The sequence below is a fragment of the Talpa occidentalis genome, unplaced genomic scaffold (assembly GCF_014898055.3).
Source record: "Talpa occidentalis isolate TD23 unplaced genomic scaffold, MPIMG_talOcc4v2.1 talOcc4.13, whole genome shotgun sequence".
In the NCBI taxonomy this organism is placed as follows: Eukaryota; Metazoa; Chordata; class Mammalia; order Eulipotyphla; family Talpidae; genus Talpa; species Talpa occidentalis.
In genome coordinates, this window is record NW_023601322.1 from 93,794,052 (window position 1) to 93,818,543 (window position 24,492).

The following is a 24,492-nucleotide window of genomic DNA, read 5'->3' on the forward strand; positions in this document are numbered from 1 at the left end:
CCTCAGCAGTGTATTTCAGTCAGTCTGCCTGTTCTGTTCCCCAGTCTGTCTCTGGTGAATCCTCTCACTCCCCGCCCCGTATCTCTGGCCTGTACCCCAGCCTTTGTATGCATAAATAAATAAATCTTTAAAAAATAATAAATAAAATAAAATAAAATTAGTGGACAGAGGCATTTAAAATGTATCTCTAATAATGTACTCACATTTAAATGACATTATTGATATAAGATCACATTTGAGGAGAGGCATCCATCTATATCCCTATATACAATCAGCCCAAACTGATAAAATCGACCTAAAGTTAAAATATTCCAGAATAGATGCCACAACTTTTCTAAAAGATAACAATTTTTAATATTTCCAATAAGCTAGTATTTTATCATTGGCAGATGTAATTTACCCTCTACTGTTCATCTTACACCTGAAACATACCTTAGCTTGCTTTTTCTCTTTAATAGAGATATAAAGGAACCGACTTTTTCTGTATAGCCTCCACAAAACTACTCAGGATAGCTAAGAAATAAGCAGTGAATTATTTCAGAAACACTCTGCTCAACAAAAAATGAGGGAACATTTTTCATGTTTTAGAAAAATCCTCATATCCTTGCCTGACAGCTGAATTAGATGGCTTTCTTCTTCTTCTTCTTTTTTTTTTTTTTTTGGTTTGTTTGTTTGCTTGACTAAGAGTAAAGCACTTCTGGACATTTCCAGTATCAGGTAATGCTAAAAAAACAAAAAAAAAAAAAAAAAAAAAAAAAACCCCAAAACTCTCCCGAAAGCAGAGCCTCAAAGGCAAAAGGCAACATACCTGGTGACTGGGAATCACAAGCGCGTCCTCCATCATGGCGCTGTCTCTGAGGTAGGACGCATGGCTCAGGGTGTGAGACCTGTCGGAACTGAAGGATCGGAGGCTGGTAGGTTGGCAGGTCATGTCACATACCAACGGCGGTAGGAGGGTTGGGAGGATGAAATGATGAGCCGAGCAGGAGAGTGAAAAAAGCGTGCTATTAGCCACCAGTGCAGCTTGCAGGGGGGCATACATCGCAACCGTGGGAGAAGGAAACATGGGTGGGTCTCTGTGTCACCTCCCTGTCCAACGGCTAACCTGACACAACTTTTGACTGGCTCCTACCACTCAATGGCCCGGACACAAGGGAATCCAGAAGTGAAAATCTGATACTCTTAATCTGATTCATTTTCTTCCCAGAAATGTTTGAAACCAGCAACTGTATTTTGTTTACTGCCAGGACAGGAGATTCGCAGAGGAAATTCATTGCAGGCTAGAGGACTGAAATCTGTGTTCGCTGTCATTCTGCTTGCCACTAAGAAAAATACTGGGGGGAGAGGGAGAGGCAGAGAGCACAAAAGGAAAGCACAGGTTTCATTTTCGTTCGGTCATTCTCTCCACGCCTCTCACCCCTGCTCTCCAGGCGGTGGATGACCTGGCGTGGGTGCGTTCCCCTGGAAGGTGGACAGCGAAATGATCTGTGGCCAGATGCATGCTTCCTGGGGAAGTGGAGTTCCTCTTGTTTGTCTCTGGTGTCTCTAACAATGCTGTTTCAAAGGACAGCACTGTTCCCTTTGCATGTCCTGTGTGTGTGAGTGAAGCATGAAAGAGCTGGTTGCTGTGGCGATGAGCTGCGAGAGCGAAAGGAACCGTTCCTAAGCGCCAAGGCGGAACACAGACACATGTGCCAGCACAAAAACAAACTGCCAGTGGACACCGACCAAAAATGAGGTTTGGCTTCAAAATGGGATTTAGGCCTTGAGAAGCAATGCTTTGCATTTCTGATCCATCTGAATTTCAAGGTTCTGATTTATTTACTCAAGTGCAATGGGTAAAACTTGACGTTCACATAAATGGACATTTATTCTTTCATAATCAATCTGCACAATCAATTGACAGACTGATGTCTTCAAGAAGGTATACTTCAAATATATTTATCCAAAAATTAATGATTTATTTAAAAAAAAAAAAATTAGCCCAAAGCCCATATCGGGGGAAGGGGGAAGAGATAAGCAAGCTTTCACAATATTTATAGAAGCAAATTTTCACTTGCTTTCAGCTAGTAGGTATTCAAATGGCCAGTGAAACACTGTAGAATTATGGACTAAATGTCTAAGCAAATTTATTAGAAACCATTCTCGTTTTGCAAATAGACCTGATTTTGTAAGTCACATACTGTTATCTTCATGAAGTGTCAATATAGCCAACTCCAATTATCTTTGAGAAAATCATCACTTGGCAGGGAATGCATAGCAATTTAATGTCTTCTCCCTCCTATTCCACTGTAGGTTTTATGGCCCCAAAATGGAACCCAAATTTCAGAGGGTAAGTGACATGCTTGTGTTTCTATGTATACAAATCTGTGTATTTATCATATAACGAGATCTAAATAAAGCTTGGGGATTATTTTTTGAAACTCACACTCCTGGAGAAGACAGAGGATTCTGAAAAGGTGGAGGCAGGGCACCCTGATGTCCTACGAAACCCTGCAAGGGGTGTAAGGCCTGGCTGGTTGAGGCAGCTTACATTACAGCTGGTCCTACAGCTTTGCTGCAGGCTTGTGATAGCACACTTGATAAACAGGCTGCAGATTGCTGTGACTAACCTTGGCCTGACCTTGACATTGAGTAAAGGTATTAAATCATTGTGGGGAAGGGTCTGTAATCACAGCAAAAACTTGTCTCATTGAACTGACCAATTCCCTCTCCTCTCTCCCCGCCAATAAACCACAGAGACAGCAAAGATTGCTTGTTGGTGTTTTATCATAGGCAGCACTACATCAACAGTACTTAAATACTGTTCTTTATTTTGCTTGAATTGGGTCAATGAGAGAAAATCAGTAGCAGGGTCAACCTGCTGAAGGAGTTGGCTTGTCTATGGGTTCAACCATTTTCCCTGCCAAGTTCTACGGGGCACTGTTTTGTTAATGACATAATCTCTATCTACGGCTTTGGAGTTCAGAGATCTAGGTTGTGACTTTACACACTGAATGGTGCTAGATTTATAGGAATGAACATTACAAAAAGTGCATGAAGTACTGAGATACAGGACAGGCTTGGTCTCCAGGTAGAACTGATGCAGGATTGTAAACTATCAACCACAAGGTGGAGCTGTCATGGTTAAAACAAAATTATACCTGGGTCATCACCTCTTCTAGATCAAATGGTTCTTCAATTTTATGCATGAAAATCCTAATTTGAGAATAAATCCATAATTCTAGAATATCACCACACACACATATGGGGCAATGAGCAGAGAAATGTGGATGTATCCAGGAAGGCATGATTTCATGCTATCTAATACCTACCTGGGCATGGTACTATTGAAAGCATACCAAATAAAGAGATCATGAAAAGGAACATGGTTACTGAAAAAAGGTAACACTGAGTTGTCTAAGCAAAATTAAAAAAATAATAATAAACAAGAAAACCATGGAAATGGGAAACCATGAAAATGCTGCCTGTCTTTCCGTCCTGGAAATGATGAAATGCAGGTGAAGAAGGCGTGTCTTTCTGGTCCCTGTCCTGACATGCTGGTAAGTATTCAGTTTAGGTAGAATCCACAAACAACTGACTCCTGTTTTAGAGGCAGTATTGTTCTAAATCTTACCCAACCTCAGTGCATTGAAAAAAGGGGAAAATGATGATTTTTGGACACTTATTCACCATCAAAGACACCATGGGGAAAGAAACACTTTTTGGAGAAAGTCATATGATTATTCATAGAGTATCACAAATCTGTGCAAAGCTATAAACGTTTTGTGTTACTGAAATGTGAAGTCTTTTAATAATTCAAATCTATCTTAGAATCCAGGTCTCTCAGTATGGAAAATTCAATAGCTTGAATTTCTCCTCATCACCAGTTTCCCCTACTTGACCCTGAGACCTTCCTCTTTTACACTCTCACCCCAAGGACCACCTTCTACTAAATCATCAAAGCCAAGGAATCCATCGAATCTCCTTTCTTTTTCACCCCTCCATGAAATCCATCACCAAATCTGCTTAGTTTTTCCTTGTAAATGTATCAAATTTTTCACTTCCCAAATTCTCCTCAGGAGTGCTACTAACAAGGTTAGAATTCAAATCCTTTCTCAACAACGTCAACTAATATTATTATAAGTTTATCAGAAAGTCCCAAATGTTGTGTTCAACAATTTCTCAACTCTCTTCCAAAATTCATCCTCCGTCTCAATGTCAGAGGGCTCCATCCAAAATGCAAATAGGACTTCCCCTCCATTCACACATACACACAATACCACCCTGCTCTGCTTCTCACACCCACATGGAGCCTTTGCTCGTGATCTTATTAATGCCACAAATGCCTTCCCCTTCTTCTTCTGCCATCATTACTCATCACTCAGTCTCACTTGTGATTCCCTCCTCCGGGGACCTTGAGCCACAGCAGCACTCTGTGGCATCACTAGCTGAGTCTCTCCCCACCCCGGTAGACTATGAATTTAGCACTCTGCCTCAAGTCGTGTGTGAACCTCCAGCACAAACCACAAAGTCAGCCCCAAAGGCACTCATTCCATGCACAATGAGTTATTACAACAAAAACAGGGTAGGGGATGGGACATGGGTCTCAAGAAAAAGGACCCAAGAAAATCCTGGATTTGGCGAATTCACCATTAAAATGGATTGGTTGCTACGGTATTTCTTTTGAAGGCTCTCAATATATTGCATGCAGCTGAGAAAAGAGCAAATATTAAAACTCTAAACCTGAGATTATCTATCAGCAAAAGACATTACACGATATGGACAACCACATGTTTAACCTGAATTAGTCTGAATTGATTGATTGATTGATTTTTTGGATGAAGTTTCTTATAGGAATCTGTTCTGATTCATTTTTATGAAAAAGTCAGTGCCAAGCATAGTTTCCTTCTGAATTGTTTCTTTTCAATTCCTTTCGCAACACACCTCTATGCACAGAACATATGGCACTAACAAAAAAAAAAAAAGCCCAGGGGACTGGAATGATCTGTAGTTGTCACTTAGTAAAAACAAGCACAGGCAAAACTGACCTTTTTATGTCCTTTTATGTAGTTAGAGAAAAAATGATGGAGGATCAAAAATATCATATTTAAAGAGGAGAGCTCTTTATTTATCAAGGCTCTGATTCTAATCGTTGTTTGACTTTGCTAAGCTATTTAATCTCTCAGACCTCAGTCAGCTGTTCTTTCAAATGGGCACTTTTTAAAAGTTACTCACAAACTCAAGATCACGCTAACTGCTGAGAGGATAGGTACCACAGGATGCTTGATGACCATGTCTACCTTTTATCAGTCATTATCATAAAAATGTGCTGCACCATTTCTGCTTGAAGTCGCAGGTAAGGTTTGTGTGAATACCTGTCCGAGCGTCCTCCCTCCAAGCTGTATCGCAGGTAATTCATGCCATCCAGGAACTGACTGCTGGGCAGAGAGTCATCACCGAGTTCCTTCAGGTCCTCAGGTCTCAGGTACTCTCCCCCATCACCTGTCATTGTGTCATCACCTGGAAACAACCAGAGGAAGGTGGGGAAAGAATTTTTTAGCTGCAAGTAGTAACTATAAAATGCTGCCATGATGGAAAAAAGTCAGCATAATGGCACTGACATCACTGGAGCACTGCACACTCAAAGAAACACATACCAATGTGGTGCTAGCCCTTAGAGAAACTATAGTTTACATGCTTCCCTGTGAATTACCAAGAAGAAATAATTACCAGGATTACCCTTCTTTTATTGTCAGTCCATTTTCTTTACTCGCTCTTTATCGCGATAGGTGATTTATAGCTTATATTAGTTATCAGAACTAGCACAATACGTAGATATATGTATTCTAGACAGTTTTAATAACTTTGTGCATAATGTTCAGCATTACAAGTCTCTCCATGTATTTGGCAATATGCTAAGGAAAGTCTACTGCTCCAAAACACAAGAAGATATATTAAACGAGGTAATAATACAATTTATAACCATAACAAAACATGCACACCAGGGAAAGAATGTGAAAACGAAGCGAGCAGATTGTGACATTTTTACAAGCAACCTGGAATTTAATTTTAAAAGCACAGTATGAAAAAGATTTGTTTTTGTTTTGGAAACTAGATGCTTCCCAAAGGCAAGGTACAAGGGGAGAATCAAATTAGGAGGTGACTAAATCTCAGAGCTCACATTTGGAACCCCGAATGGTTAAGGGTGCATTCTCTGCTCATGAGCTTGAATAGAATGTTTACAAAACCAGAGATTTCACACTCAGTAAATGATACCACCTTTCTGTATATATAACAGAACTGCTACATGTACATTAATCATTAATGCGCTGGGAAGGCGGGATAACAGAGCTGAGTGAATCTGTTTTTGGATGACTCTTTAAAGGCACCAATCACACACTTTAATAAAGCTAACTTGCATATGAAAAAACTGGAAGGAATGTACTTCACAATGGTAATTAAGTTAAAGATGAATAATTTTAACCCCATTTAAAATAATAGCTCTAATCAGCAGTACATTTTAAATGAAGATACAGTATTAAAAGATTATAAAAGATTAAATGTCTTCCCCACTTCATTATATTTCTCTTTAGGATCCCACGAGCACAGGCCTGTATCAAAACCTTGTTAGTTCTCTTAATTACTTAAAGCCAAAGAAAGTTTTTAAAAAACAAAAACTTTCCGTAAATAGAAACATGATTTATTCGCCATTAGATTTTTGCCTTATAATCAATTCATTTAATATTTGATAGTTCCCAGTTTCAACACTGAAATTTCTTTTGTTGTTCCTTTAGTGACCCAATTCAAGTGAGTTAGGCAACAGAGAATATTTATTACAAGTTTTACCTTAAATTTGGAGAGACCTGGTTCAAATTTAATTCTACTTTTTAGTGGTCAGTTAATCTTCCAGCCCCTCAGTTTCCAAATCTAGAAAATGGGGGTGATACTAATAACCTACTTCATATGGCAGTTAAATGAACTGAATAAGGAAACACTTAAGAATATGAACAGGGGAATCTTGCAATTGCTAGTTATTGTTCTTTAATAAGAAATGGTCTAAGTGTTAACATGCCAAAAAAAAATTGAGCAAAATTTCATTCATGCAAAGACACTCCTTGAAAAAAAATGCATGTAGTATAAAGAAAAGCAATTGTATTCCCCTTAAATATTTCATCAATCTGATAGTGCAAATGAAAAGGGGCTACATTTTTAAAAATTTAGTTTGTTGAAGTAGTCTGCCTCCACCCTTGGGTATATTGTCTTCTTCAAAGTGTTCCATATACAGCAAGACGCGATGAATACCTGCAAGCCAAGGATCAATAACTATATAATCTAACACAATATGCACATATCAGGCCATTTTCATAACCAAAAAGGTCAGAGGAGACAGATATCCCTTTAGGCTGGTGGTCTGGGTTGAGCAGTGTCACCCAAAATTCCATGCCCACCTGGAGCCTCAGGATATGGCCTTAATTGGCTATCGTCTTTGTAAAGGTAGTCAGTAAAGATTCAGATGAGATCATGCTGGATAAATCCAATGAGAATGTTCTCAGAGGAGCCAGAAAAGGGCACACAGAGACACAGAGGACATGGTCACAGGAAGGTGTGGGTTGGAGTGACGTGTCCACAAGCCAAGGACCATCAAGCATTGCTGACAAGAGGAAAGGAATTCTTCCCTGGAGCCTCCGGGGTTGCCATGACCAATGGACTTCTAGCCTCCAGAAGTGGAAGAGAATAAATCTGAATCACCAAGTTTGTGGCGATGTGTTTGGGCAGGAAAATCCTAGAGGACCCCAGAAGGAAAGCTTGAAGGAGTTGGAGCTGGTCACAGGGTTGGGTGGCATGCAGACAGAATGGCACTTCAGTTGAGAGGCTAGTGTGCATAAGGGGTGGTGGAGGGCAACAAAAGCAGCATGAGTGAGAGAGCTTCTCTAAGCATTCCTTCCTTAGAGAAGATGAAGTGCAGTGACTGGGCAGCAGTAAGTGTCCATGTCGTTGAGCAAGGACAGAAAGTCCAGGAAGAAGGCTGGGTGTCTGGATGGAGTGACAAGATCAGGATGCTTAGGAATTTTATTACGGCCTTTTCAGATTATTTTTTATATTTGCTCCACTATTTCCTGCCTCCTGCAGAATCGGGTAAGGCTTTATGGAGGAGTACCTTTATGAGTCAAAGAAGTTGGAGTCCCTTTGCTTATTTCTGGGAGAAAAAAATTAAGCTCAATTCTAAGAATTGGTTTACCAAAATAAAGGTGGTGTCTGGTTTAGATAAAAGCCTAACTTTTGGAGAGAAGCCTAATTTTCAGGAAAAAACTTTGAATTCTGTTAAGATTTTGGAAGACTAAGTCTACTCTTGTTTACAGAACAGCAAAGGGAATGGCTGAATGTAGGATTTTTCATGCAATACAAATTGCATTTGATGGATGCCCTTGAGCAAGAGCCCACAAAGATGATTAAAATCCAAAATCCAATGACTGCTTGAATATTCTCTCTCCCACACCACTCCACTACCCCATTAAGAATCCCACATTATTGAGCTGTGCTTTGGGGCACCACATTCCTAATTCCACCCAGATTAGGGCACCCTGCCCATCCTCAGAGTCAATTTGTTTCTGCATTTCATCTAGCTTCTCCTCAGCGCCTGCTCTGACTGCGGTTACAGGGGAGAAATACAAACCAAAATGTTCAGTTTCTTCATTCTTAAAATTACTCGATACTCATTAATAAAGTACATTACAGGTTTCTGTCCTATTCCCCCTGTGTCCCCCTCTCGTCACCTGTTGGTAGACAGAAAAGGGTTTATTAGAGTGAAGGAAAGAAGAAAGGAGAAAAAAAAGAAGGATGTTTAGCTGGAGAAGCTCCAAGTCTGAAGACCAGTGTTGCAGTTTTAGCTCATAGAACATGCAAGTCAATAACTGATCCACAAGTGGGAAATTCTACAGATAACTCAGAGCTTGAAGTATTTTCAATGTGTCCAAAAAACAAGATAGTCAGACCTCGCTTCCTGTCTTGAAAGGTGAGGTGCTTATGGCCTCCTGTAGAATCCATCCTTGCTTTCATTCCTCACCTCCTCCCATGTGCCTAGACAGCGTGTCTCCTACGCCCTTCAGACTTTTCCCTTCTACAGTGAAACTTCCATGGTCTTGCTGTCTTTGAAATACAGTAACTTCTTCCCCCAATCTTAGATCTGCTTCAATTCACACTCTAACTCCTCTTCCTTTCACAGTCAAATCTATTCAACTTATTCTCACAATTTTACAAAGTAATCGGTGCACAAAGTTGGCTGTTCTTTGGAAAACTGCCCTCCTGAATTTCTCTGACACAAATCTCTCCTCATCTTCCTCCCCTTTGTGAGTCTCTCCTCCCTCCATGCTCACAAAAGGTAGATAATTCTCCACTGATCTTCCCTGTTTATTTTTTTAATTTTTTTTTTATTTTTATACAAGAACCTGGGTACAGGCCAGAGACGCAGGAGGGTGAGAGGATTCACCAGAGACAGAGCGGGGAACAGAACAGGCAGACTGATGAAATACACTGCTGAGGGGAGCAGCAGGCGAGACAGGAGAGGTCTGCCACGCCATTTGGGTATCTCCCTGGCTGGCTGGGAGTCGAAGCCGCACTGCAGAGGCTGCAGACAGCTTCACAGCGCTGTGCTCAACCCGTTGTGCCCAAGGGGAAGTCCTCTTCCCTCTTATTTTGTTGTCTATACACAAAATATCCCAAATGTACACAATCCCATATCGTGACCTCTCTCACTAACTCCACAGTCACACTTCAATTGCCTCCTGGACTTTGCCACCTGAATTTCTTGTAAGCAGCTCAGATTTAGCACATACAAGACAGAACTAATCTTCTTCCCCACCCCGCCCTCTGCCCATCTGCTTCTCTCAGTAAATTCCCTACATGAGCAGAGAGTACAAATACATCCCTGCTCAAGCCAAGTGGGGGACGAGGGATGAAGGTGTGCTTTAAAATAAGAGCTTGGACTTATACTGTTACATCTTATTTGTTTAAGTAGAATTCTAATAGATTGGGAAGGAAATTTGCATCTCAGAGAGCCTGTGAAAGAATGGTGAGACTCTGTCATACTTCCTTGTATCACCTTATTAATTTGGTGTGAAACTGAAGAACAGAAAGCAAACTCTATGCTCTTCCGTCATAACAAAATTAAAATGAATTTCCTTATTGTTTCCTATACCCAGGATAATTACCTCCCATCACTTCCTGTTAACTCACGTCATAGAATTCTGATGCCCAGGTTCTAGGGCTTGTCATTTTTTTGTGGTGTTCTCCAAGTACCCCAAACAATATCGTGCAGACTCTGTCCTACTGCCTTGTGTTGGTGTTTAAGGTAAAGTTCACCCTTTGATATCTGGAAACTCTCAGATTCCTTCTGGACACTGGCAGACTTCATCATAGGTGGGTTTATGGGATTGCACCTCAAGAGTAGGATAAATGAAGATGAACAGGGTGGTCACAGGACATCATGTGCAATACTGTCAAGAAGGAGCTTCTCTGAATGGTCACTGAGTCCTTTATTTTTCAAGCAAGTGGTTCTCGCACTGAGTAGCGAGGAAGGGCTGAGACCTGAGGTGAGGTGCCCAAGAGGAGTGCATGCTCACTACAGAGAGAGCTGTGTCCAAGGAGAAGCCAGCTGTGCCTCTGAATTCCACCCCATACTCGCCGCACTGGGGTTCCCTGGTCATTCCTACAGACGCTCCAGAGATAAGGGCTACAGTGTCACATTTCCACAGGCAGTTTGGGTTTTCTGGGACTGAGAACCCGACTTCTAACTTCAAGACTTACGGCTGGGGGCTGGGTCAAAATGAGAGGGATCAGCTCAGGAAGATGGAGAAGACTATTAATTCGGTCACAGCTTTGCTTAGTCTGTTCAGAACAATTCTCTATGACACTGCTCTTGTCGTTCCCTTCCAGTTCTCCACGTTGCTTCATCAGGACTTACTTATATCACGACTGAGCTATTTCCACAGCAACAGCCTTCCTACCTCACACCCACCACTCACTCTGTGGGTGCCACTGAATGTAATGGGTATAAAGCCCTCAGGATCTTTGCCTGCAGATAAGTCTTTCCTCACCTGGGGGAATCCCAAACCTATCTCACTGAATGCCATGGAGAAAATACAGTTAAATCTTACTCAAGTTAATACTTTTCTTGCCCTGAGATAGCTGCTTCCTTCTCATTTCTGCCTACAACACTCCTTCAGTGCACTCACCACTGCTGGTTGAACTGTGGTAAAAGTAGACTGAGCTGTTTCAATCATGCATTGATCTTATTTTCTTTTGATCTTTACATATCTTAACTTCCCAGACTTTAGCTAAGATCTCCGGAGGCTTGTGGGGTCACCCACTCGCTCCCTTTCTCCTGCACTCGCCCACTCAGGCCCCCCTCACTGCACTTCTCTCCCCAAATTCTTGAGACCCTCCTACCAGTCTCTTAGCCTTCATCAAGTCATGAAGATGCGCTCAGGCACCCTCTGTCTCCCTTGACCTTCCTAGGCAGATATGGAAAGCAGAGGGCTGAGCGCCTTCAGTTATATTACAGGTAAGTAACCCATCATTTCTCCAGAGGTGCTTCTTAAAGGTATGTCTCAGGTTCATTTTTGATCACCCCGGACTTTACAATGACATGACCTCCACTATCTGATAATCAGATAATCATGTTTGGATAGTGCTGATTGCGGCACTAAAACCACAGTTAGGTCTTCACAGTTAGTAGCACTGAAACTGTGAGGGGATGTTTGCTTTACCACAGCAAGTTAGCTTGAAAGGACAGCGTATGTGGCTTGAGTGCTCTTGTGGACTGCTTCATGCACTGCCATTAAGAGAGCAGAGCTGTGAAGGCAGCAGGGAACAGCTAACAGCTTCCAAACACGTGGCTAGTTCTGTCCATGGGAATGATGGCGGCTTCCATAAAGATATTTTGACCACACACAACATTAAAGGTTGGTAATGTGAAATAGACAAATCTCTTTACACCAACTCGTTGCACTAAAATGTTACTTCACAATACTCCAACATACCCTATACGTAGAAATTATACACTTGGAATTTCTTTCTGGGAAAAAATACTATTAGTAGGTTGTTGGCTATATATAAAAAGGGAAAGCTTTTCTCACCAAAAAAGAAATTCTTGATCATTAGCCAATATTCCTGTCCAATCAAGAGTTCTTAGGGGCCTCCTTGGTGGCACAAGGGGTTAAGACACAACCTTTGAAGCTATCCACAGCCACTGCAGCACGAGTTCGATCCCCAGCCAGGGAGAAAGCCACATGGCGCAGCAGACCTCTCCTGACTCGCCCGCTGCTCCCCTCAGCAGTGTATTTCAGTCAGTCTGCCTGTTCTGTTCCCCACTGTCTCTGGTGGATCCTCCCACCCCCCACACCTCTGGCCTGTACCCCAGTTCTTGTATGCATAAATAAAGCTTAAAAATAGTTCTTAGCACTAATAACTTTTATACTGCACAGTTTTAATAAGTGTAGAAAAGGCTACAGCTAGACCTTAAACAATAAGTCCAAAAGGCTCTTTGATAGAAATGGGATTTCTGTGAACCCAATAGATACTCTGAATGCATTAGCTATTGGAATTATCCAACAAACATTTTGGAAAGCAGAACTTAAGTTAAATAACAATCGCTAGCTAATTTATAAATTTAAACTTTCATGTAGAGTAGCTTGGCTTAAAGAAGGACCACATATACTTTGGAAACCTGGCTAGATAGATTATTTCAAAGTATATATTTTAACCTATTTTCAAAATTTTACCCTAAGTAATTTTTTATATCCTTTATCACTATTCCTAGCTACTAACAAACTTCACACTGTAACTATCAATTTATTTTTCCACAACCACAATATAATCTGCTTCCAAGAAGAATTATAGTAACTACATTCATTTTGAGCAGTCTGACTTTAGTTCATTCGATAATATAATGATGTTGATAGGTTTTAATAATAGTTGCAAAATCATTAATAGTATAAACAACACTTGGCTTTAAGATTCCAAGTTAATAAAAATCCACACACTTAAATGCACACACACACACAATTCCATCCATATTAAACATGCTATTTCAAAAGAAGCAGATTAGCCAGTTTAAAAAAAAAATAAATAAAAGCAAAGAAGAGCTTTCACCCCAACGATTTTCTCCAAAGTTACCTGAATCACTAAGTGCTTCCCCATCAACAAACAGGTCACCAAACTGTTTAAGAGCTGTTCAACATACAAGTAAAGGTAAGAAAGATGAGCCCACAAAACAAAACATGGAATGTATACAGAATGCTGAAGAATAGAATGGAAATATTAGAATGAAAGATAACACTATTCTTCTAATAAATACTTGGAACTTCTGGGTTTAGCCATAACTTTTCCTTCACATACAATCATTCATTAAGCCAACATTTGTCCACTCTTCTTCTAAGTTCTTCTAAAAACAAGACAACTCAATGTCTTATATTGATAGGTGAGTTAAGAAATTGGTTCAAAATAAGGACATCAACATAAAGCTGCCCTTTATGATTTAATTTTGAAGAATCTAAAGAAATACCTTTAGTATGCCTCCATAAAGTAAATAATATCGGGCCCAGGATGATCCCTTATGGCAATAATGTTCCAATAAATGCACTTGTGAGGTACATGCACATTGTTTAAAAATGGTGCACTTGGCCAGTAGCTATAATAATGAAACATTTAATGTGTTGCTTCTTGAGTTTTTAGTACATTTTTTTTCTATTCAAGAAAAATCAACTACTCCAGTGGAAGCAGAGCTAGGCTGCTGTCCAAGACCCTTATACATGATACCATCCCCACGGGGGGTCCCTACTGCTCCCTAAAAGGAACTGGGAGATCCATTGTCTTAGCTAATTTTTATCATCTCAAAAACCAGAGGGCACATTTTCCAACTTGAACAATCCGATTCTTATTTTGAATTTGCACGACTTACTACTAACTATGTGTACATTTCCACCCTCTCTAAGTCTATTTTCCTCTGGATTTAAATATATTCTGTACATTTGAACCAATCAGAATGGAGAGCTCTCTCAGAACACCAGCAAAGGCATCAACTTTAATGTCTTTTAAGGCCTTTAAATAATAAATGTGTTTTGACATGAGGGAAACATCTGTTAACAATCATTATTGAAAAGTATGGCTTTTAAGATTTATAATTTTTATATTTTCAGAAACCCTGAGGTTATAAAAATATTATCCTGTATTTCAAAAATAATAATTGTTAATTCAGTAGATATTTTAACAGCAATTTTCAGTTTCTTTTCTTTTTCCCAGTCCTGTTGTTTAATAAGAAATTAAATCTAATACCAGGAGAAAATAATCAGAATCCTCTTTCCCCTAACAGTAAAAGTAAATATATTGAAAAAAAAGGTGGAGAAGTCACTTTAAATGTTAAGAAGCTCTCATCCACAGCCAGTTTGGTCCCCGAAAAAAGGACTTGTCTGGGTGGGTCCACTGCATGTGTCAAGGAAGATTGTGTGAAAGTCTTACCCTCTTCATCTGAAACATCAAGAACCTCAGTCATTGTCTCAGGAACATTTAGCTTGTGTTTTTCGGTGATAGTCTGAAAAGACAAAAATCAGGGATACTAAAGTGAGAAACAAAAACCAAACAAAAGCTCATCAGAATCGAGGAGGTCCCACTCAAAAGTATAGGGGAGCAGCCAGGCCACTAGGAAGCACCCCTTTCCACAGGAGTATCCCAGAAGCTTATTCTCTTACTCTCTTTCATGAAACTCACTTGTTCCATCTGAAAACAAATGGGCATTTACTCCTGTGAGGTTGCACAAAAGAAAGTCAGTTATTTTGAGTTCCCATTTGAAAAACATACGCTGTAGCCATGGCTAATAATTAGTCAATAATTTAGTCATAGTAAGAAACTGGATTAACTTTTTCAAGGCTTCCATAAAATGTCTCCATAATGTCTCCTTAAGAGTTCTAAAAAGAAGCAACGAATATACACAACTTATAAACACACAACTCATACACACACAACTTACTAAAAACAAAGCCTTGGAAGAGAAGTGTAAGCAATTCGAAAGACATTAACTCTTGGGGCAGAAAATAATGTATCTCTTTTGGGATCTGATGATCCACTGTAGACCCTCAGTCATCCTGATAGCATTTCACTGGACTGCAATGCTGGTTTGTTGCTTCTCTGCCTTCCCCAAGAGTTCCCCAGGTGTCGGAGGTCACCTTCCGCTCCTGAAGCTTGGGTGAGCCTGAGAGCCCAGCCCGGGAGCCTGACTACCAGCCTGGGGTTGGGTTCTCTATCACTTACTAGTTGTGAAGGCTTAGCAAATTCCCTATTTCTCTGGGCCTCAGTTTACTCATAAGTAATAGAGGTTCTGAAACTACTTCATAAAATTATGATGATTAAATGAAATAAAACAGATAAAAACTCTAAGAACAGGGCTTGGCTCCTGTCAGTACTCAATAAATATCGCCAGGCCTAACACTATCATCACCATCATCATCACTGAATATTTAATCTTAAAAATGAAGGGCCTGTGACTTTGGAATGATGTAGGTACCCAGGCACAGTGTGCATGCCTCGTAAGTGCCAGGCACTGTTTTATATACCAGGACACCACAGTGGGAAAAAAAAAAAAAAAAAGCGACAAATATTCAACTCTCATGACTTTAAATACCACCAAAGGACAGCTGAGTCTCCAAGCCATCTCTTCAGTTTCTGCACGGAAAAGTGTAGTAAGTGCCTTACTTAGTATTTCTATGGGAACTCAAAAAAATGAATCAACATAAGAGTGAAATGTTCAACTTAAGCCACTGAGACACAACAAATAGGTGGTCTAGGTGCTTAGGTTTTGCTGCGTAGATGATCCAGGCTTGTCTGAAGAGCGACAACCCCATCACACATCATTTTTACAGAAACATTCTCAAATATTTGTCCTTATATGTAACATTTCCACAATAGCTATGTCTTCATTTGAAAACTGACAGCCATATTCTTTAAATGATGCTTTTTTATTGCTTGACATTCTCAGTTTCTTTGTTCAGATGCTAAAAATGGGTCTGTACTTTCATTGCACTCATACAAAAGGAAATAATTGTGCTTCAATTTGGTCACTGAATACGATCAAAGTTACTATCAACAACTGTGTGCAGCCCCACAAGAAGTAACACAGTGATCAGGTAGGTATCTCTGTTTTTCTGGATGGATGTTAAAAATGTCCTCACTATGCACTGTTGTAAAATAGTACCCATTGCACATGACCCAGCACTCGACCTTTAGAAGATCGTCAGTAAATATTTGTTAAATGGATAATAAATAAGACTTCCTACTCATGAGTAATGTTGTAAGAATTGAAAACATGTTGTCCCTTTAAGTGGAATGTCCTTTGAAAACTTGGTTGTTGAAACATATATATGCTTATGCTACTGTATCTCCATAGAACAGAGAAAACAAGGTTATAATTAGATGATCGGGGCCGTCCCTGGCTATAGAATGCAAGATTCTAAGGTCAAGATTAGAACTGACTTTAAAAGTAAAAATGAGTAGTGTACTGTGGGCAAGTTAAATAGGATGTAATTAAATCAGATCATCTGGCAAAGCAAATAGGATATGACAGACGTAACTGAATAATGAGTAATGCGTTTTTAATATTTAGGGGGATGTGAAAGAGAAAAGAAAATGGGTCTTGAACTTGCTATTTTATAAATAGTAATATCTTGTTTGTACAATGCAAAGGAAAAAGGGTGCTTCACCACCTTCTCACGGCCTCTGCCCCCGCTCTTGCCTTTGTAGGGCAAGTTCTCTACGCCACTAACACAGCGGCAGATCTTGGCCAGGATGCCACCTCCTGAGCCCACGCACAGCAGCAGCGACCCACAGAGTCACAGCTAAACTTGCTCTATTTACACCCAAATGCTCTTAATACAATTTTTTGGATAAAGGAAATATTACATAAATATGCTTTTTTATAAAAATTAAGGTAAATAGTTTGGAAACAGAGATGAGTGTACAGAGTCAACCCAGATGAGTCACTAAAAGTAACTGCTATCCAGTTAGTTAGGTGTGGTTGGAACAAGAACAGCAGATGGAAAACATCCATCAAAAATTTCAAAAGGGGGCCTCGCTGGTGGCTTCAGAGTTAAGTCTCAGCACTATCACCGCAATGGCATCCCCGGCCAGGGAGCTACCCACATGGCACAGCAGACCACTCCTGACTCCCCGCTGCTCCCCTCAGCACTGTATTTTAGTCAATCTGCCTGTTCTGCTTTCCACTCTGTCTGTGGTAAATCCTCTCACCCCCTGCATCTCTGGCCTGCACCCCCGTTCTTCTACACAAAAAAATAAAAATAAAAAATGCAAAAGTTTCTATACTTGGTATAATGTCTCTAGGATAATACACAGGATGAAAAAAATGCTATATAGAGAGAGGTGCATAGGATTCCCACACACTACACCAGGTAGAAGTGACATTCTTTGTTTAAGAACAATGTAACCTTTTGGTGAATGGGTCTTTTGTCAAAGAAAAGCTACTGACTTCCCTTCAAAAGGTATCAAAGGACTTGCTGATTGATGATTCACATTTTAACTCACCGATGACATCAGGTAAGATTTAGGGCTTGAATGTTCACATTTTTTTAACTGCTGTCAAAGAACAGCCCAATGTTTAGAGGATAGTATGAATCTATTATTTTTACTTTAGTACCCTGTTCAGCTATTTATGCTCCTACATGCCGATGACGATAGGCAAAACCCAACACCGTCACTCCTTAATGGTGCAAATAATACAAGTAATTGATGACGGGTGCTCCTCAGCAGGAGGCTGAGACATCTCAGTGTCTTCAGAACTGCAGTAGGAGATGGAGCCTGTTGGTTTCTGCTGCTAAAAATGTGTCCCTGTCACTCTGGCAAACACATCAGGATAGAATCCCAGGAGAATGCTCAACTGCCTCAGTCCCTCCTGGGTCTTACAAAATAAAGTGAGTAAAGCCAGGGCTCAGGAAACAAACCGCGATTCCAAAATGTCCCAGAAATTTCTGCCGTGGTGGCTTTTCCTTTACAAACGTCTGATTTCCTCTTCTCTCTACACACTGATTCTATTCATATTATCAGAACACTGTAAGGAGGATGAGCAAAGGAAACAGTCTCTTGATGGAAGAGTCTTATGGCTGTTCACATGGTACCAACTATGGAGCCAAAGATGGGAAAGCGGTTTGTATGTCACTACCTTTCCACGGCACTAACATGAATCTTATTCATTTCACATAATATTTAAATCACCTCTTGTGCTATTTGTCTACCTTCAGTGAGTAACTGCAAATTATCTCTAGTGAATCTGTAGGCCAGAAAATGATATAACTGCAATATAAGGCTTCCCTGAAAAACCAATAAAAGGTACTGTTTTACTGGGCGTTTTAAATGAAAAATCAGCAGGAAACATTTCTTTCATGAAATTTCTGTTAAAGTACTTCCAAGCACAGCCATGATCAGTGGTGAAAAGCATGCACTTTGGAATCTGACAACCTAAATTTGAATCCCAGATTTGTCCACAGTGCCTGGCATATCATAATTAAAGATTACTAATACTGATTAGTTATTCCTTAAAATGTCATTAATAAAATCATCACGTGAGAAAAATGAATAAAAGTCCTTTCCCAAAGGGAGACAGTGTAAAGCCAGATGACTCACTGTGGATAGGAATAAACCCATATTTCCCATCCTTCACCCCAAATTCCATTTCACAAAACAATAAAACTCACAATTCTAAGAAAAAGTTCTAATTCTAAGAGACGCATAAAAAGTAAACCCAGGACAGCTTGAAAACATCTAACTAAGAAAACCACCCCTTAGAAAAAGAGGTTACTTATTTAACTAACAGAGGTGAAAATTTCTTAGTATCCCAAAGGAAAGCAGAAATGTGATTATGTTGTACATGTGTTTGCTGGATTCTCACCTAGAAACTTCATTTCTAGGTTCAGAGGCTTTTGCTAGACCACTGCTCAGCTAGAGAGCATAGAGAATAACCATCATCTGAAAAGAAAGGTGTTTACAGAGCATTTTAAGGGGGCTTTTTTATACCCCTAGAGCTAGAGGGGCCGGAGTCAAAATTTCTGACAAATTTGAGAACTTGTTTAAGAAAGCTAATTGCTCCTCTTTTTAAACATAGATCTGTATTGTAAAATCATTTACTCCTTGTATTATTTATGAGCCTGCGCTCTCTTTGAGATTGGACACATAAGTTCTAAAGTTTTGATGTTCTAGGACTGACTTTCTTACAAAACGTCTCACTCTCCATACCCACTGTCCGAAAATTGCCGGTGGAGAGTAGTAATCTTTTAACCACTGATCAACTTATCAGCGAATTGATCAGCGCTCTGCGCAGGTTCAATATGCATTTAACATGCAATAACTAGTGAAGGAATGAATTAGTTAATGAGATGAAAGTAAGAAAAACAGGTCAAGACAAAAAAAAAAAAAAGCCAGGGACTCGAGATCGCCACCTCGTGGTAACTTGATCAAAATGCTCACGCTGATTACCGAGGCTTGGAAAGGTAATGAATGCAGTTGATAGAAAACAGGATTTCTAAGAACAGAGAGATGTTCTTGGCCAATACTGCCACTGAGTGAGTCACTTTTCTGTGATATACACTGTTTCAAAGATGCCACAAGAAGACATATATGTACATGCCCTTGATGTGAGGATTTTCCTGGTAGAAGAAATCACTTAATAAGAAAAAAGTCACTAGGATCATCCAGATGAGTTCCTCAGGAGTATAGCTCTAGGCAGTAACTAGACTTGGTTTTTCTCCTGTGTAATTCATTAAAGCCACACTTGACAATCTTCAAAAATATTCTGAGGACTGGTCAATGGTTTTCAAATTCTGCTTGTTGAAACAGGCGGCTCTATTCTTTCCCATCGACACTCGGGCTGTGTCCTGCAGTTCATTAATAAATCATCCCCCATTCTATTTAAAACTTCACATCAAATCAACTGTATTCCATTTACCGCCAAGTATGTCAACAGGGACTTCCTGCCAGCCTCAAGAACAAAATTCCTTCCTTCTTCTCACATCTATCACAAGAACCCAGTGTTCTAAAACACTGTCTGCATCGTTCTTCACCGGGGGCATTTACTAGAAGCTCATTCAGAATTTATTTGTTGACTTATGATCTTTTTGTCTGTAAAGAACTTCTGCAGTTCTACTGTTGCTTTCCTTTTCTACTTCACAGAGAGAAATTAAAGAGCTGTTGTCTTAGAGTCCCTTCTATAGGGAAAATGTCAACAACTCAGAGTGTTGCTCTTGAGTTTTCACCTAAGACACTCCCTCTTTGGAGACCCCTTTAAATTTTGTCCTGACCAAATGGCCCAAGACTCACTATCACCATTCTTCACACCTGAGTTTTCTGGCAACAACCAATGAGGCTTTTTTGCCATGTACAAAGCAGCAAAAATAAAACATTTTAAATATAGAGTCCTTTTACCTACTAAGCACATTTCACTTTCTTTGTAAATAAAGAAACAGCAACAACAAGAATCAGAAATCAGAAGAAAGTGAGGATGGACTGTGCTCAGTAGAAATAACGGGGCCCAGGGTCAGTGCAGTGTGGGTCCCCTCCCAGGGCTGGCAGGACCCCCAGGCTATGGGAACCTGCACGTCCTGGCACTCAGTCAGCAGGAGGTGTCACACTCAACTCCAGCAAAAGGACAGAGGAGCCAGCAAACCACAAGCCCATGGCAGGAAAAGTCAGTGACTCCAGCACTGCACACACACGTTTGCACAGATCCATGTTGACCAAAGAAGCGAAACCCCCACGCGCCTGTGGGAAGGCACGTACATCTGCTGCAACTTGCACAGCTGTCCAGAAGTTCAGAAGGAAAAGCACAAAACATCTGGTAAGTGAAGAAGCGTGTGTCTCCACAGCCCAGAGGCAGAGAGGCTCCTGTACTCACCGTGGTGGTGGTCGTGACCTCCTCAGTCACCACCTTCAGGGTGTCGACCACGGAGATGTAGCCCAGACGCTTAGCGATTGCCAAGGCAGTGTTACCATTCTGAGGAGGGAGGGAAAGAGAAAAAGAGTGAGAACCGGGAGGGAGGGCGGCTGGGGGAGCCAATGAGCTCACCCGCAGCTCCGCATGAGCCAGCACTTCCTTCCAAAACAAGGCATGGCTTAGGAAAATCACTAGTTTTTACCATGACATCCGAGTCTGTCTTTGTAACTTCTTTAGACTATAGCCCCAGTCACCATGGCAACACAACAAGCTTGCCGCTGTCTGCTCTTTCTAATAAGAAGCCCTCGAAGCTTTCACCCCAAGGTTGTCAAATAGCTCTACAAGTACTTGCTTGTGCTTGGGGAAGTCCCTCTGCGTGGATGAGGATGCCTCCACCAGCTCTTTTGCGAGCAGCAAGTACCACTTAACCCTCCGCAGAGGTCAGCCCACCTGCTGCAGGTAAAACGTCTCCATGGGGAGGCCAGTAACACACTGCGCTGCAGCTGTGCAGAAGCTCGCCGTGCTGCAAACCACACCAGCCTGCCTGCGGGCGCCATCCAGCCCCGGTCACGCGGGGGGACCCCCGGAGGGCTTAATTGCACCGGGTAGTTTACATCTCAATGGCTCCACGGCTCAAAAAGCTCGGTCCCAGCCAGCAGCGTCGGAAACGAAGCGCCCTTAAGCAGGCCGGGAGGGTGGGGTGCCAGGCGCTCACAGCTGAGCGCCAGCTGGAAGCCCCGCGCGTCCCAGCCGCCAAATGCAGAGCCCCCACATCCCGTGTCGGGCCTCCGCCCCCCCCGCCCTTTCCTGGGCGAGCACCGCGGGCGGAGTCACCCTGGTTTCTGCAAAGGTTTTCCAGAAATCGCGGGCTTCCCAGACGCGCGGTGCAGGGGCGCGCTGGGTGGGGCTGGGCCGGGGCCGCGCGGGGCGCGCTTACCGCGGTGGTGGCGTTGGGCTTGGCCCCGTGCTGCAGCAGGACGTTGATGATGTGCGTGTGGCCCTGCTGGGCCGCCTGGTGCAGGGGCGTGTAGCCGTTCTGTGCGTGAGCGTGGCGGGGCGCCGGCAGCCAGAGCAGAGGGAGAAGGAAAACTAGGTTAGCCTTGACTTTGATCGTCTGGGTAGCAGGCTTGGTTTCTGGGGAGCGCGCTGTCACCGAGGCCCCAATCCTTGGCCGCACACTCCCTCACACCTTCTGCTTCGCTACACAAAGACAGGAGTCTTGCTTATGAAAGGGGGAGCTATCAGACCCCAGACTATAAGGATTAATAGTGTTTAATCAATTAGCATCAAAAAAGGGACAGGGGAGAGAAGGTTTCAGTGGGGAAGCATTATCACAGGAAGGGATTCCCGGCGGTGGAAAGCACAAGAGGGGTGTAAGCAGAGCTGCAGGGATCCCCCAAACCACTGCTGGGTCCTCAGGACTTGGCCAGCAATTAACCTTAGGGTTAGCTTGAGAGATGTTTGGTCAACTCCTTCTGGAGAGCAGACTTGGTCAAAAGAGAGAATTTCTTTGTCAAAAGGAGATTTCACTGGAACTGAGTGACCCAGTTTCAGTAAATAAGGTCTTTCAAAACAGGTTCTTTTTTCACGTTCTGGTCTGTACTTTCACTCAAATGAAAGCCCTGGGATCCTTGATTTGTGAGGAATTGCAGAGGAGGTGGGTGTGAGGCCAGCCTTGCTCAAGGAAGTCCACTTGGAGGGACACGGTGACATTAATTAAATGGCACAGGACCCGTGGAGGCAGGAACACGCCCATCATTAGTGAGCAATTGTGTGCCAGACCCTGCACCTTTTGTCTCTCAATTTTTTCTATCATTTTGAAAATAAGCGTCCTTGATATATAGTAGCTGCTTCAAAAAATAATGGGTGACCGGGTGACGGACCAAATGACTGAGTAAATGAATGCATTTTCCCCCATTTCAGAGATGATGAAACTGAAAATGACAAGTGTTATTTCTTTACAGTCATCCTAGGTTCCAAACCTGTGAAAACCAGCTGTCAGACTGCTTCTTTTATTATCTACCTGGAGGCGCAAGTGAGAATCTGTTGGTCTGGTACATCTGAAGGCATCTTTTTGGTCAAATCACATAAACTGGAAAAATTTTTATCTATGAGTTTGGTGGCTTTAGCATATGCAAATTTCACTTTTCTCACACACTACTAGACCAAAAAAGAAAAAAAAAAAGAGGAATAAAATGGAAAAGGGAAAAGGACGCTAACAGAAGGATCAAAGAAATAGGCTAAAATGGAGAAAACAGCTCGGTTTGCATCTCCTGTCCACATGGAGTGTCTGTGTCTACACGAGGGTGCCACGAGACTCACTCCTGGCTTTCATGGCGGCCTTTCCGTCCGTGGGGGTGTAGCATGCGTGAGAGTCCATCAGTCTGTCTGAGCATCCCTCAGTGTGGAATAGCATCACCTCTGCCCTGACCACTACGCATCCCAATGAGGAAATGACCCTGGAATCCCCACAATTACAGGGACTCTGAGAAAGTCAGACCTATTGCAGGGACTCTGCTCTCCATCAGGTAATGAAGGGACACTGAAGGAGCAGAGATTAAGGGATATTACTTTTCCTAGAAATTCCTCCTTTCCGTGGTGTTTACAAGTACCGACCACATTTATTGTAGTTCAGTTCTTTGGTATCAGCTAAGTTAAAACATTCAGTAAGCATTTACTAATAACGTTGTCTGTGCCAAAGAGGAGGTGCCATGCTTCCATTAATTAATAATGCCAAAGCAAGACTCTTGCCCTAATAACTCACATTACACTGAATCCTGAGTGGATACTGTGGCCAAAAAAGAATGCCCCACACTTAACTGAATCTGACATTTACCTGAAGCTTCTGGGGCATGCGGATATTTACCATAGAGGCTGGAGCAACCCCAAACTTTCACAAGAACACTAGGTTGAAGCTTAATCCACTGGCCAGAACTAGCTCTTCTACCAACTGCTAGCAAACCCCTAAGCCTCTATAGACTTTAGTTTTCTCATTTATAAAATGGAAATGTCCAAGATTTTAAGTGTGGTAAAGAACTATGTTCTCCAGAAATTCTTCTTAGTTTATCAAAACTTGCAGGAGGGCCTCCCTGGTGGCGCAGTGGTTGAGCACTGGGTTGTGAAGCTGCCCACAGCATCTGCAGCTCCAGTTCTATCCCCAGCCACCGGGTGAGGGTCCCACATGGCACGCAGACCTCTCCTGCCGCCCGCTGCTCCCCTCAGCAGTGTATTTCGTCAGTCTGCCTGTTCTGCTCCCCTCTCTGGCTCTGGTGAATTCTCTCACCCTCCTGTGCTTCTGACTGTACCCAGTGCTTGTATAAATCAATCAATCAATCAATCAATCAATCAATCAATCTTTAAAAAAAAAACTTGCAGGAAAAATGCTAGCAAACATTGTTTTGGTTCCTGCCTTCTAATCCCCATCAAAGAGCTCTTGGATCTTTGTACTATATTTTATTTTAAAATGTACTTTATTCACATTGAAGTTCTATACCTTCTTTGCAAATTAAACATATAATTAGCCAAAC

The 24,492-nt window shown here is 41.7% G+C and overlaps 1 protein-coding gene across 1 annotated transcript in view; it reads right to left on the reverse strand.

The window, feature by feature from the left end:
- The window catches only part of ANK2 (ankyrin 2), a 205,543-nt gene that overhangs the window by 67,068 nt on the left and 113,983 nt on the right, over positions 1 to 24,492 (reverse strand). The window contains 5 exon segments of the mRNA XM_037509540.2: positions 809 to 911; positions 5,358 to 5,502; positions 14,497 to 14,569; positions 20,927 to 21,025; positions 21,903 to 22,001. Of these exon segments, the coding sequence (XP_037365437.1) occupies positions 809 to 911; positions 5,358 to 5,502; positions 14,497 to 14,569; positions 20,927 to 21,025; positions 21,903 to 22,001 (519 nt within the window).